General features: G+C 51.5%; 2 protein-coding genes across 2 annotated transcripts; one reads left to right on the top strand and one right to left on the bottom strand.

The window, feature by feature from the left end:
- Positions 1 to 265: 265 nt before the first annotated feature.
- Positions 266 to 6879, top strand: LRRC39 (leucine rich repeat containing 39). The gene is made up of 8 exons (XM_010147032.1): positions 266 to 390; positions 1219 to 1324; positions 2246 to 2402; positions 3184 to 3320; positions 4304 to 4449; positions 4767 to 4919; positions 5961 to 6100; positions 6827 to 6879. Exons 1-8 carry the CDS (start codon positions 266 to 268, stop codon positions 6877 to 6879), a joined length of 1017 nt encoding a protein of 338 aa, XP_010145334.1.
- Positions 6880 to 7143: 264 nt separating this feature from the next.
- Positions 7144 to 12806, bottom strand: TRMT13 (tRNA methyltransferase 13 homolog (S. cerevisiae); the record flags this gene model as incomplete). Its single annotated transcript, XM_010147033.1, has 10 exons — positions 7144 to 7339; positions 7643 to 8024; positions 8864 to 8938; positions 9844 to 9910; positions 10203 to 10370; positions 11276 to 11382; positions 11553 to 11622; positions 11744 to 11806; positions 12603 to 12669; positions 12760 to 12806. Coding segments are annotated over 10 exons (1242 nt in total), but the record flags the coding sequence as incomplete, so codon positions are not given.
- Between the last annotated feature and the right edge of the window lie 191 nt (positions 12807 to 12997).

Genomic DNA, 12997 nt, shown 5'->3' with positions numbered 1-12997 from the left:
GCGGGTGTGGAGACTGCAGGAACACCGTTTTGTATTGCAAGAACACGTAACTCGGTGCAGTTCCCCAGCTTCGGTAAAGGGAAGGCAGTGGTGCAGAACTGACAGAGTTTTACCATTAACAGAATTAATGCTGTCATCGAGCAGGTATCGCAGCGGTTTCACTTCCGTGTCACTGTCCCCGTCGAGCGGCTGCTGCACGCGCTGCTGCGTCGAGCCCGAAACGCGCAGTCGGGTCCCTGTGAGCGAATCCCGGCATGCGAGGATCATGACTGAGACGGCAGTTTGCGCTGGGACGTTCTCTGCTGTGAAGACCCTTTGGGAAGTGAGAATACACAAGATAAATGAAGAATTACAGAAAGAAAAGGAGTTCAGGCAGAGGTCTGCGGGCAGGTAGGTAGATTTTGGTCTCTCCTATGCGAAAAGCTGGAGTAACTGTGGAAAGCTACAGTTGGTCTTTCCAGGCTTACAGAGAGTCTAATTCTTCAGTCGGTACTCCAGCAGCATTCCGGCGGGTTGGAATTGAACAAGATGGTCAGGTCAGACCAAGAATTGTGTCCTGTGACAAAACCATTAGCACAGATGCTAAACCTCCTCAGTTCAGGGTGTGGGTGTTCAAACTTCCCGCGTTACGCTTGCTTCTCCGAGGCGGCACGGAGAGGGTTGCTTGGGATCTGTCTGGCCAGCAGTTTCATGAATGTGAAGCAGTTCAGTGTTCTCTTTCTGGAACCTTCCTAATCTGTCAGGTGTTTGAAATGGAATGAGAAATTCCAGCGCTGTCATGGAAAAAGAAAGCATTGGCCTGATTTTCACAGGTGTGGTGTAAGTCCCCTCGGCAGCGAAGCTGAAATCGTCCCTAGGTGATGGACCTGTTTCGATTGCATTTACACGTGGTGGAACCGAGGGCTTTCCTTTCGGGAGACCACTTCAAAATCAGTGGCTTCGGAATGGGATTGCACATGGCTTTATGTTCTGTTGCCCCACTGCAGCACGCGGAAAGCGAACAGAGTGCTTCGCTCTTCTGACAGAAACAGAATCCTGCAAATGCCCGCAGCAAACATTAACGTTCTTCTCCTCCCTCAGACTGATGGCGCACTTAGCAGCCAGGTGCAGTGGATGTTGTTCGACATCCAGAAAGGCTGCTGTCTCCGCTCCAGGAAACAGTGATGATACTCACTGCCTGTCGTTGTCACACCACTGACAGCTTCTTTCCCCTCGTAGGCTACTGCTTGTCTGGGAAGAGAGAGCGGCCTTAGCCAGGCTCAAAGAAAAAGTCATTCATGAAGATGGAAGAGCAATTTTAAGGATAGAGGAAGAAGAATGGAAGGTAGTGTGGATGGGAATTCATGGTACTTGGGTTGAATGAGTGATGCATTAGAAAACTGCTGTTTACAACTTGGCGCTCAGAGCTGTGCTATTTATTCTTAACCTGCGGAGTGCTGGCGGTGTGCTTGCTAACAGCGAGCTCAGGCACGCTGCTGTGAAGTAGCAAGTGATCCTTTTTAGTCCTGAATATGAAACATTGCTCTGCAAAATGGTAGCCCAAAGGCTTTATACATGAGGAAATTAGCAGTTTAATCACTAAATCTCCATTTCACATTAACACACCAGAACTACTGAAAAATACCGAGGTGGAAACCCTCTGTGTTTAGGTGCATGAAGGTATTTATTCCAGCTGTTCACTTTCTAAGGGTGAAAATGAGCCGGTAGATTCCCAGAATACTGTTGTATGTATAATAGTATCAGGATCAGCCCCTGCCAGGGCCAGAGCATGAAGCTGCCTGCAGCCATCCTGGCTCCAACTCCCAGCCTGCAGACTGTGCATTTTCTGTCCCTCAGCTCTTCTGCTCACAGGGGCTTGCTGTTTTTAACAGAACGGGCAATACAGTTCAGATCACCGTGGAAATGTGAGAACAATTCAGAGCAGTTCCATCCTCTGTTGACTTTGTCTACAAAAAATCAAAGCAAAGCGATCCCAGGCTGTTCAAGCAGTGACAGTAGCACAGGGATCTCAACCCTGGGAGCAAAAGGGGGCAGGTTTACTCTGGGGTCAGGATGCCCCACATCAAGGGTGTTCATTTTGGGATGCTGCAGCAATAGGTGGAGGAAAGGGAAAGTTTTCTTCTTTTTCCTTTTGTTTATTTTTAAATCCCAAGACTGTTACTCTTTCAAATGCAACTTCCACCTGAGGCTGTATGCTCATCGTATGCTGAGCTGAATTTCTTCTGGTTCGTATTTCTGGTCTCAGACACTTCCTTCGTGCCTACTGAAACTCGTCCATCTCCAGGAATGGCAGCTTCACAGAACTAGTTTGCAGAAAATCCCTTCGTTCATTGGAAGATTTCAGAGCCTGGTTGTTCTGGATCTGTCCCGAAACTCAATCGAAAGTGTCCCTAAAGAAATTGGTGAGCTCTGCCTTCTGTTCTGAGCTGCTTGTCTAAGAAAGTGAATCTTACACAGACGTGCCGTTTGTGTGCATTTTGCCTACCTGGGCAGTTAGCAAACAGGCGATGTGAGTCTGACAGTGAGGGCGAGAGCTTGGAACCATGGATTCCCTAGAAATTACAAAAAATGGCCAGAGGGAGGAGACATATCATGGAGTCCCAGAATGGTTTGGGTGGGAAGGGACCCCAAAGCCCACCCAGTCCCACCCCCTGCCATGGGCAGGGACACCTTTCACTAGACCAGGTTGCTCCAAGCCTCATCCAGCCTGGCCTTGGACACTTCCAGGGATGGGGCCTCCACAGCTGCTCTGGGCAATCTGTCCCAGTGCCTCACCACCCTCTCCGGGAAGAATATCTTCCTGATGTTCAATTTTCCTCTTTCTGTTTAAACCCGTTGCCCCTTGTCCTGTCGCTCCCTGCCCGGTAACAAGTGCGTACGAAAGCTCCCCATGAGAAGGCAGCAGATGCACGTCAGAACGCAGCCAGAAAAGTGCTGAAGAAGAGCCTTGGGGTGGGAGCCCACAGCACGCGAGCCTGTGCTCATGGGTTTGTTGGGGTTTCTGTAGCACGCAGCTGGAGTGCAGTTTTGTACTAGAGTCCCAGTGTCCCACTGTTCCAGTGAACCTCTGTTGTGAGAACACAGAGCGCTTCCGTAACACTAAGGGTCACCCAGGACCCGCGATACCCTATTTCAGACAGCATGAACCTAACACTTGGCCTTTCTCATTTGTGCTCTCCACAGGCCAGTTGACAGGCCTGCAGGAGCTGCTTCTCAGCTACAACAGGATCAGGTCTGTTCCCAAGGAAATAAGTAACTGCACCAGCCTGGAGAGGTTGGAGCTGGCTGTCAACAGGAGCATCTGCGATCTTCCTCCTCAGGTTTGGACAGGCTGTTGGGTTTTTAATGCATGTTTTGAATTTGTCCCCAAACCATTATCATTAAACGTCGCGCTCCGTGTTTTCAGGTTTGCTTTGATACTCTGATGTCACAACTACTCCCCAGAAACGCATGTGAACAGGAGTTCTGTGACCAGGCAGTGGTTGAGAGCAATCGGTGCCTTGCAAAACTGAGTCTGAGCAGCCGTCCCTAACGACAGTGCTTCAAATGAAACCATACACTCTCCCTCAGAACCCAGAATGTACCAAATCTATGTGGATACAGGTCACATGGTGTAGAGTGACGGCTCGTAGCAAACAGGCGGGCGGTCCCGTGGAGACTGCGGTGCTGCCAACACCGTGCAGCTCTGGCTGTCCGTGCTCGGGCAGCATTCGGTGTTCAGACCGTTGGACCAGGATTGCAGTGAAACATCTCTGCGCCACCTGAGCGTTGTAAAAGCCCCCGAAGGCCTGACTCACCAGGGGACTTCGGTGTTGCAATATTGAGCGATGCTATGGCTCGGTTTACGATGTCTTCCCCCAGTAACAGACCTCCCAGCACGGACAGTGTCTCGGCTCTCTCCAAAACGCAGTCCGTGCAGTTTGATCCATAACAATGGAAGTATTTGGTTGATGAAGAAAGGTGTTGCATGGAGAAACACCGCCAAGAATGAGATGCTGAGGACAGGGCTGTCTTTAAAATTCTTTTTCTCAAGGCGTGGGGTGTGTCTGTGCTGTCGCTTCCCCGGGTTAGGGCACTCGCTACGAGGTGGGAGACACCATTCTTCTGCCAGATCAGTCCCAAACCTCCGGCCTGCGAGGGAGAGCAGTGGTTGTTGGGTGAGATCAGCTGATGTAACGCCAGGCCCGTCCTGCGTTCGCAATGCATTGTGCTGTTTGAAACTGTCTCTTTCCAGGCAGCGGCGTTCCAGCGCTGCGGTACGAATGGCTGCACAAACGCCTGTTGCATCTCCCTCTCTTTTCAGCTCAGTGGCTTGAAGAAGCTTTCACACATAGATCTGTGCATGAATCAGTTCGCTGCCATCCCGCCAGCTCTTCTTGACATGCCCAGCCTCGAGTGGTTGGATATGGGGGGGAATAAACTCCAGGAGCTTCCTGAGGCAATCGACAGGTAAGTGAAGCTCACTGCCCTGGGATGCTAATTGTTAAATCCTACTTAGCAGTGTTCTTTTAGTGTTAACCTCACTGCAAACTTCAGATTTATCAGTCCTAACACGGTATTTCGGATGAGCTGGAATAATCCAGTCCCTCAGTTCAGTATCGACTGTCAAACATTCCTTGACGGTGGCATTTGCGACTAGTGGTCAGGTGTGGGGTTTTCTTTGAGGAGTTGTATTTTTATGTGGCTGTAAAAATGGATCAATTGCTTCATATTAATGATTGAGAAGATCAATTTTCTAAGTATTTGTGCAAATACCTATTTTACAGAATGGAAAATCTCCACACTTTGTGGCTCCAAAGGAACGAGATAAGCTTTTTGCCAGAAACCATTGGTAACATGAAAAATCTTAGTACCCTTGTTCTCAGCAACAATAAGCTGAAGCATATTCCAGTTTGTATGAAGGACATGACAAATCTGAGGTGAGAAAAGCAACAGAAATATAAATGACAACACTGAAAGAGCCATTTTAAAGCCTCCTGAGTTGTAGTGTGGTGCTAAGGCAGTAGGAAAGGCGTCCCCGTTGTACGTGTGGACACGGGGCCGTGTAGATCAGCACGATCCCACATGCAGCACGTGAGGATGTGGTCCAGAAAGCTTTGTGTCACACAGCTCAGCTGAGGGAGTGACAGTCCCAGTGCGGAAGGAGGCGGTGAGGCATCGCCTCGTTTCGGAACGGTCCCAATGTCCACTCCTACCTGGGCGTTGGTATCGTGCTCCGAAGCCAAGAGCTAGGAGGAGTAGTGTGTAAGAAGCACAAAAGTGGCAGAAAGTAGAACTCTGGCACTGAGAAGTCAAGCATTCGGAATGACATGGAAAGGATCAGGTGTAAGGGTACAGGTGAAACGCTCCTGGACTTGATCTGGAACATGCTGGAGAACGAAGGCAAAACTTTAATGGGTAGAACTGGCAGTACAGTTTTCCGTACTGTGACAGGAACTTCCCAGCCGTCTGCATTTCTGTTGGGATGACAGGATGCTGGCCACACTAGAGAGAGAATGCTAGTTCAAGTAAACCACATCTAACCTGGCGGGACAGTTCCTGTTTTCAGGCATGTTGGAAGAGGCAGCGCCTCTTTGAGCAGAGATGCCCAGGCATAGGCCCAGGGATGGACCCAGGCCAGAGGGGATGGGGACAGGGCTGGCCGTTGCCTGGTGAGGCTGGGAGGGTGCAGACGTTGGCACTCTGGCGCTCAGCCCCTCTTCTCTGCGTGGAGGCTCGGTAGGGTTGACGGGTGAAAACGTGAAGACAGTGACGAGGCCTGCGGTGTTTTCCCCCACCACAACCAGCTGCTGTTAGTATAAGGCATCCCCTTGGCTTAGGTTCCTTCACGCTCCTGACACGGTGGTGGGTTTAGTGTCAGACAACTCGCCCTGCTCAAAGGGCTGTTGGAGGCATCTTCACTCCAGAGGTGTGGCTCTCCCTGGACAAAACCTGTTTAACCTTTTGTGGGGAACCGTCAGGTTTGTCAACTTCAGAGACAACCCCCTGGAGTTGGAGGTGACACTCCCTCCGTGTGAGGAGACGGAAGAGGAGGAGCAACGGGAGATGTTCGGCGTTGAGTTCATGCTCACATATATCCAGGAGTCGCTCAGGAGAGCAGGTACGGTATTCTTCCGGACACTGATCCCTCTGGGATACAGTGAGGAAGGGAAGGGTGAACGGGATGTAAGAAAGTTGGGCTAAACGGTGCGCCTTTCGGCGCTGTCTGGCTCCCGACACTCCCCTTTCCCCATTCTGCTGTTGTCCCGCTGGGGTCTGCCAAGGAAAGGTGTTGGGAGATGCCCCCGAGCCCACACAGCAACGTGAGAGGGAATTCTCAACACCCGCTGAGCGTGTTCCTCACCACCTGCTTCCCCCGACAGGGAACCCAGTCACGTAACCAGAACAGTCCCGTGATTCTGCCCCATTGCTACCTCCCCGCGACAGAAAATGCCGTGAGGAGTCTCGCGGGTGACAGCCCGACGGTCACGGGAGGAGCCCAGACGCGGCCCTTGCGAGCAGGGGGCAGCGGGTACTTGCAGCGAGAGCTTCCTCTGCTGCAGCTGTAACACGTTCTGGTCTTCATTCCCACTACCGCAAAGGCTCCAGAAGGACTGAACTGCTCTCGGTGGGGGCTGAACCAGCTTTTCCTGCGTGTTCCATGCAGGAATAATCAAATGGGCAGAAATCTGTCACGCTGACAGTTCACAAAGAAACGGTCTTCCTTGCAATTCCCCCAGCAGCCTGGGCTGAGGGAAGCGCCTAGGCCTGCTCCAGCAGTTGAGAGGAACATCACAGGGAAAACAAAGTGCCCTAATGTCTCTTACTTTAACCCCCTGTCTTTCAGGAAATCTGGGAAGTTGTGCTGGTCCTTCTCCTGTCACAAATGCCAGTGATTAAAGAATGGAACGGGGGCTGAAGAAGGCACCAGGTTCCTTTCTTCCTAACAGCGAGGCATACAACAGGTTTTGGATATTCTTAAGGATTTTATTTTTCCACTGATGAGAACTAGTTTGCATATCTGTAATTCCCAGTGAAACTGGGACGTACCAGACCTTTTCCTGGATGCAGGAAAGACTAAAACCGTCTTTTTGTAAGCATTTTAAAACAAATCCAGCTGTGTTAGAGGTGTGTATTTCCTACGGGTTCCCAATCCGCCTGCAGTCACGAGGCTGGCTCTGGTATGAAAGATGGACGTGGGACAGCTGTCAGCAGGACGTTCTCCAAGGACACGGCAGGCTCCGTGTAGTACTGCAGCACAGCCGTGTACCCTCGGCGCTGTAAATACTCGACCCGTCCGTGATCAATCAGCAGTTTGCAGAGGCGACCGAGCTCCTTCCGCTCCTCCGCAGCGAGTGTCCTGGTGTCACAAAGAGGGAAAGAAGGAAGAGGTGGCGGGAGAACAGTCGTGTTGATGAACACGAGCAGTTAAACTCGGCAACCGCCGAGGTCACTGCAAGCTCACTGCAGTTCAGGCAAGCGTGACTTGAAATGGGAAACGTCCGTCCATGAAAACTCTAGTTTTCAAGTAGATTATTTCTATAAATTCAGTAATTAAAATGCTCAGTAAATGAGGCATTTTGAGGACCCAAAACCATTTCATACCCCACAATACAGACTTGGCTCCCGGGCAGGAGTCCATTTGCTAGAAACCCAGACCTACCCGTGGGAAGCATGCGCTGTCCGGCTGCACTCCTGCTCTCTGCCGTCAGCTGGGTCCTCGCTTCCAGAGGCTGCGGCTCCTCTCATGCCACAAGTGGCCCAGCTACTCATTCTCTGAAAATAATGGAACTCTTCTGCTCCGAGTCCTGCCGTTTGGAAGAACTCTCTGCCCACGTAATGCGTCCAGTCGCACTTGTGGTGGCAGCACAGCGTGATGACAATTCCAGCTACAGGCACGCAGCTGGCTTTGTTCCTCCTGCTGTCAGCAGAATCGTTGGAAGCCACATCTGCTTCATCCTTCCGACAGCGTTTGGGTGCCGGCTCTTCGCTCTCTCCATCACAGCACGTTGTGTAACTCTCCACCAAGCATCTCAAAGCGAGATCTGGGAAAAAAACAGACGCACCGCCCCAAAACCGGTGATGAACACCATGCCAGCATTTATTCCAGCTGTCATGGCTGGGAACGTACTTCCCACGCAGAAAAATAGGAGTCTATGTCACCAGCTGAGCCAAAAAGCATTATAACTAACAGTTCTAAGCATGCTTTGAAAACCCTGAAGTGCCAAATGAACATCACGAGACCCCCAGAGTGACTAAGGGCTCATTCTCTTGACCGTTAACCGGCGCATTTCAGATTCCCTTGTGTAGAGCTGGCACGTCGCAGGAGGCTCGCCGCCCCGTGAAACAGGCAAGCGCTTGCTCTGCAAGTCTGGCATCGAGGGCAGCATCTACTGAATGTGCATGTGCGCATCTCGGACGTTTAACTGGGTCACCTCTAACAGCACCTGTCTGGGTGTCACACCGGAGACATCCCTCAGCGGACACAGAACATCAGGGCACGTGAATTGGCTGGAACCCGTCAGGACTGAAACGTCATTCTCATTTCTCTGCCTGGGATATACCGTGTGCACTGGCTGAACACGTATGGGGGCAGAGGCGACGTGTTAACGAAAGGACGCTGGGAAGAGCTTACAGAGACGTGATGTGCGCCGCAGGCTCTGCTCTTCATGCTGCTCTACCCAAAACAAGGACGGTTTTACTCTGCCAGACGCAGCCCATTTACTACTGCACTGCAGCCAGCAGCTGGAACACGACTGCAGCCGCCACCAGCAAGGGGTGAGAGTGCACGAAAAGCCTAGAAGGACAGTTTGGAAGACGAGTCCGTTCCGGCTGTTAAGACTGAGCATCCTGACTCCCTGCAGTTCACACACATTGTTCGTACCTGTTGCAGCACCGCACAAATGCTTCCCAATTCCCACCACTGGCAGTTTCTTCTCCTCCAAAACAGGTACCTTACCTGGAGGGGGGAAAAAAGAAACACACACAATCCACAACAACCCCGGAACCTCTATTACTGCGGTTGGAGCAGCGTTTCCCCTGGACAACCTAATTCCAGCCCACTTCAGAAGCGAAGAGAGGTTCCCCCCTGCTCCAGAGTGACCTGCGCACGTGGTTACGAGCTGTCAACAGGACGATCTCGTTCTAACACAAATGAGGAGAATCGGGGGCAGTGGCCGAGAGGCACATTCTTCTCCTCAAACAACTCACCCTCGTCCAGAGGCAAAGGAGGCATTTCCGTGCTGTTCTGAAGCAGCACGACAGCAGTACAGTGATCACCAGAGAACACTGGTACCCTCGTCTTTCCCTTAACAGGATGATCTGTGCCCAGGGATCAGCTCCCACTAAACAGTGACAGAAATTCCCTGCCTTTCAGTAAAACGCAGTACTAGAAATACAGGATGTTGCATTTATGTGAAGATCGCTGCCTTTACCTACTGAAGCCTGTCAGCGTTTCCATGCTGCCTACGGGAGGTAAACGCGACGTGAACGCGCGACAGGCGTTCCCGCGACACGCACAGCGCGTGCCCTGCTCCGCTCCGCACACCGACAACAAGCAGTGCAGGGCTGCTTAACCCACAGGTTCCCAAACCCCTTCCAAGTGGTTTGGTGGTGCCACCTCTAACCATGCCCTGCAAGTCTACAAAAAGCAGGAAACGTTAGACCCCCGTTCGGTGCAGGCGCACACGCACACACACGTATGCACACAGCTACGCGCAGCGCTGATGTGCCCACGCAGCCGCTGGAGTATCGTCAAGGCCGAGCCCACTGAAGCCGCCACATACAAACTGACCTGAACTCCGAGAGGCAAAATGTGAGATTAAGCCCCTACTCCAGCGTTGCTCAGGCCAAGAAGAAACTTACTCAAACATAAGTGCTGAATATCGACTCGAAGCCTCTCAAATACGGAATCTCTGTGTTTTGCGTCCACCTGTAACAGAAGGAGATGGTTGCAGGGCTGCCTGCTGATCGCTGGCACTGTGCTCAGGGGGCAGTGCCGGGTGTTTTCCTGCCTGCTCCCGATCTGCACATATCCCACGCCGCACACCAGCTCTTTTTCCTAACAAATCTGCTGTCAGCCAAGTCTGGAATGTCGCAGTCACATTCCCAAAACTTCCAGTGATTCAAAGGCTTTATGTTACTCTAACCCTAATGGCAACTACCGACAGCTCCACGGAGAGCCGGTTAACGACACGCTGCTCGGGTGACCCTGCCCCTCTCACCTTGTGTCTTGTAGTTGCCCTTTCTACGAGCAAAAACTGAACGTCTTCCACGTTCTCTAAGGCAACATCCACCCAGTGGGACAGCTTTCCTCGGCCAGCTCCGAACTCAACAAAACATCTTCCGGGACCAAGTAAACGTAGTTTTTCCATGTTACCTAAAATAGAAGCCTACAAACATCATTATTTACAACCCCAGCAAACCGATCTACTGGGTACTGCGATGCCTGATGGACAACTGATCGTTTCTCCAAGCTGTGCTAGAGTGTTTACAGTCTCCCCTTCCATGAGGGAACTGGGAAAAGATGCCATGTGTACAGAGGAAAGGGACTGTAAATTCTGGCCAGTCAGCAGCCCCCTGCCCTTCTTCACTGCACACAGACCTCCACCCCGAAGTTTTTGGAATGGATTTTTGGGATCAGGCACACGCTATAATACTGTTCTCTGCTAATTCTCCAAGTGGCCATCCAAAATACGGGAGCTGTACTGGATCTGCTGAGAAGCATCAGTGTCTGCAGAGCCCTCCCTCTGCTGCAGCTAACATCTTGTAGCGCATGGGGAGGGGCAGCAGAGCACGAGAAATGTACAGAAAACAGATGTTTCTCACTTCAACATTTTCTTCCCAAAACTTTCCATTTTGCTACAGTCTGCAATCCATCTCTCTGCTGTTCAATAGACATGGAACGGGCAGGTGGTAAGCTCAGGCTCTATGGTCCCTCCTATGCACTAGTTACACAGCCAGGAAATCTAGGACCAGCTCTTACAGCAAAAGTAAAATATGCGTTTTACCTGTTGGCAAATACGACATTTTACCTTGTTTCTAGCTCGGGAGTTAATATGAAGTAAGTAAAAATTGACAAGACCACCAAAACACTCGTAACATGTTTCAGCGTGCCAGTGAACTGTGACCAGCGCCGAGCCAAGCCACGCCGAGGGTGGGTGCGCTGCTGGCTGCAGAGCAGAGTTCCTCTCTCTGCAGTGACCAGCACCACGCACACATAGCGGCTCCAGTTCTCAGCAGCAGAATTCCACGCCCTTAGGATCACCCACGGCTGTTAGTAAGGCAGTGCCTGTACCTGTTGCTTCAAGTGTTTGAAAGTGGATTCCCCATTCCGTGGGTCATTCAGGGCTTCCTGCAAAGCCTGGTGGGACAGTATTTGTTCCTCAAGGCGAAGTTCCAGGCCTGCATGAGAAGAGACTGTCAGGGGTGGGTCCTGGTTGAGATCACCGTCCTGGACGATGATTACTTCAGGAGTGTTTAGTGCCAAAGGTCTCAGTTTTCATATGTCTCTAACGACAACAATGAAATAATCAAATTTAAACCACTTTATTTTCAGCACTAAGTAAACTCACCCTTACATGCGTTTTTCAGCTTGATAATTAAGTTCTCCAGCTCTTCTTTGGATAAAGCAGAGATAGGTACCTTTTTGAGGGAAAAAAGCACCACCCGTAAACACCTTTTGTTTCTGCTCGTTCTTTTGTCATACCATAAACTGCCACATGCTGCAGAGGGATGGAGCTTTAGAACAAACCAAGGTACTCACCTGCTCTTCTGGTATTTCTGTTCCATCACTGAAACCTGCATTAATGTCTGGTACGAAGTAGACCTTTAAAAAGGAAAAGAGACCCCGTGCTGTTAATTACCAGGAAGCAAAAAGCACAGTTCCTAGACCCTCCCTGCTCCTTTTGCTTTCCAAGGACAAGCTCTCACCAAGCCTCTGCAACAGATGGCATCGGCAGGGACGATTCCTAGGGAACGTTTCTGAGAAAAGCGGATTCAGCAATCGCATTTGTGCCTAAGAGAACTGAACAGCTGCACCACAGCGCAGGGGGCACAGGGGGTGAGGGGGCCGGACGGTGAACTTAAAGCTGCGAGAGTTGGGGTGTTCACCCTGGAGAAGGGAAGCTCCAGGGAGACCTCAGAGCCCCTTCCAGTGCCTGGGAGGATTACAAGGAAGCTGGGGGGGGGACACTTCCCAAGGGCAGGGAGTGACAGGACAAGGGGTAACGGGTTTAAACAGAAAGAGGGAGATTGAGATTGATCATCAGAAGTTCTTCCCGGAGAGGGTGGGGAGGCACTGGGACAGGTTGCCCAGAGAAGCTGTGGATGCCCCATCCCTGGAAGTGTCCAAGGCCAGGCTGGATGAGGCTTGGAGCAACCTGGTCTAGTGGAAGGTGTCCCTGCCCGTGGCAGGGGGTTGGAACTGGATGGTCTTTAAGGTCCCTTCCAACCCAAACTATTCTGGGATTCTCTGATCCTTTCAGTGTCCATGCTGTTCTTGCTGCAGCGCCCGCCGAGACCTGGGCCCTGCAGAGCAGCTGCCAGCACAGGGTGCTGGACGGAGCCGCGGAGTGCAGGGTGCTGGAGCCACGGGGAGCAGTGTGAACCAATATGGCACTCACTGGCTTTGGCTTCTCCCTTGAGTTACACTTTTTCAAATGCTTCTGCAGTTGATCCTCGTAGACAGTGCTGAAATCCAAATGGAAAGGAGAGTAAGGAACAGCGTTTATCGTGCGAGCTCTGACAGAGAATGGGAAAACACGTTTTCGTTAACTTAACTGTTTTGGATCGAGCGGGCACGGAATTCTTTTCCTGTCGTTTTGCTCCTAGTTAGAGAACAGAGATTTTAGATGACGGCTGAGCAGGCATCAGTTCCTGTTCCAGCAGAGCCGCCCTGAACGGAGAAGGAGCCAGGAGTGCGATACTCCCATGGCTCCCGAGGGAATCAGCCTGCGTGCAGTGCCGGCGTTCCCGAGGGGCCGAGACCGCCCCGGCCGACATGTCCCCTCGGCCCTCC

Source organism: Eurypyga helias, unplaced genomic scaffold (genome assembly GCF_000690775.1).
Source record: "Eurypyga helias isolate BGI_N326 unplaced genomic scaffold, ASM69077v1 scaffold49742, whole genome shotgun sequence".
NCBI lineage: Eukaryota > Metazoa > Chordata > Aves > Eurypygiformes > Eurypygidae > Eurypyga > Eurypyga helias.
Note: the sequence above shows the minus strand (reverse complement) of the source record. Positions and strands in the feature narration are given on the sequence as shown.

Excerpts from the sequence above, each read along its gene's own strand:
- LRRC39 (XM_010147032.1), top strand. The coding sequence starts at position 266 with ATGACTGAGACGGCAGTTTGCGCTGGGACGTTCTCTGCTGTGAAGACC. Across the intron at positions 4,450-4,766 it reads CTTCCTGAGGCAATCGACAG|AATGGAAAATCTCCACACTT; the intron begins GTAAGTGAAGCT and ends CCTATTTTACAG. Across the intron at positions 4,920-5,960 it reads AAGGACATGACAAATCTGAG|GTTTGTCAACTTCAGAGACA; the intron begins GTGAGAAAAGCA and ends GGGAACCGTCAG.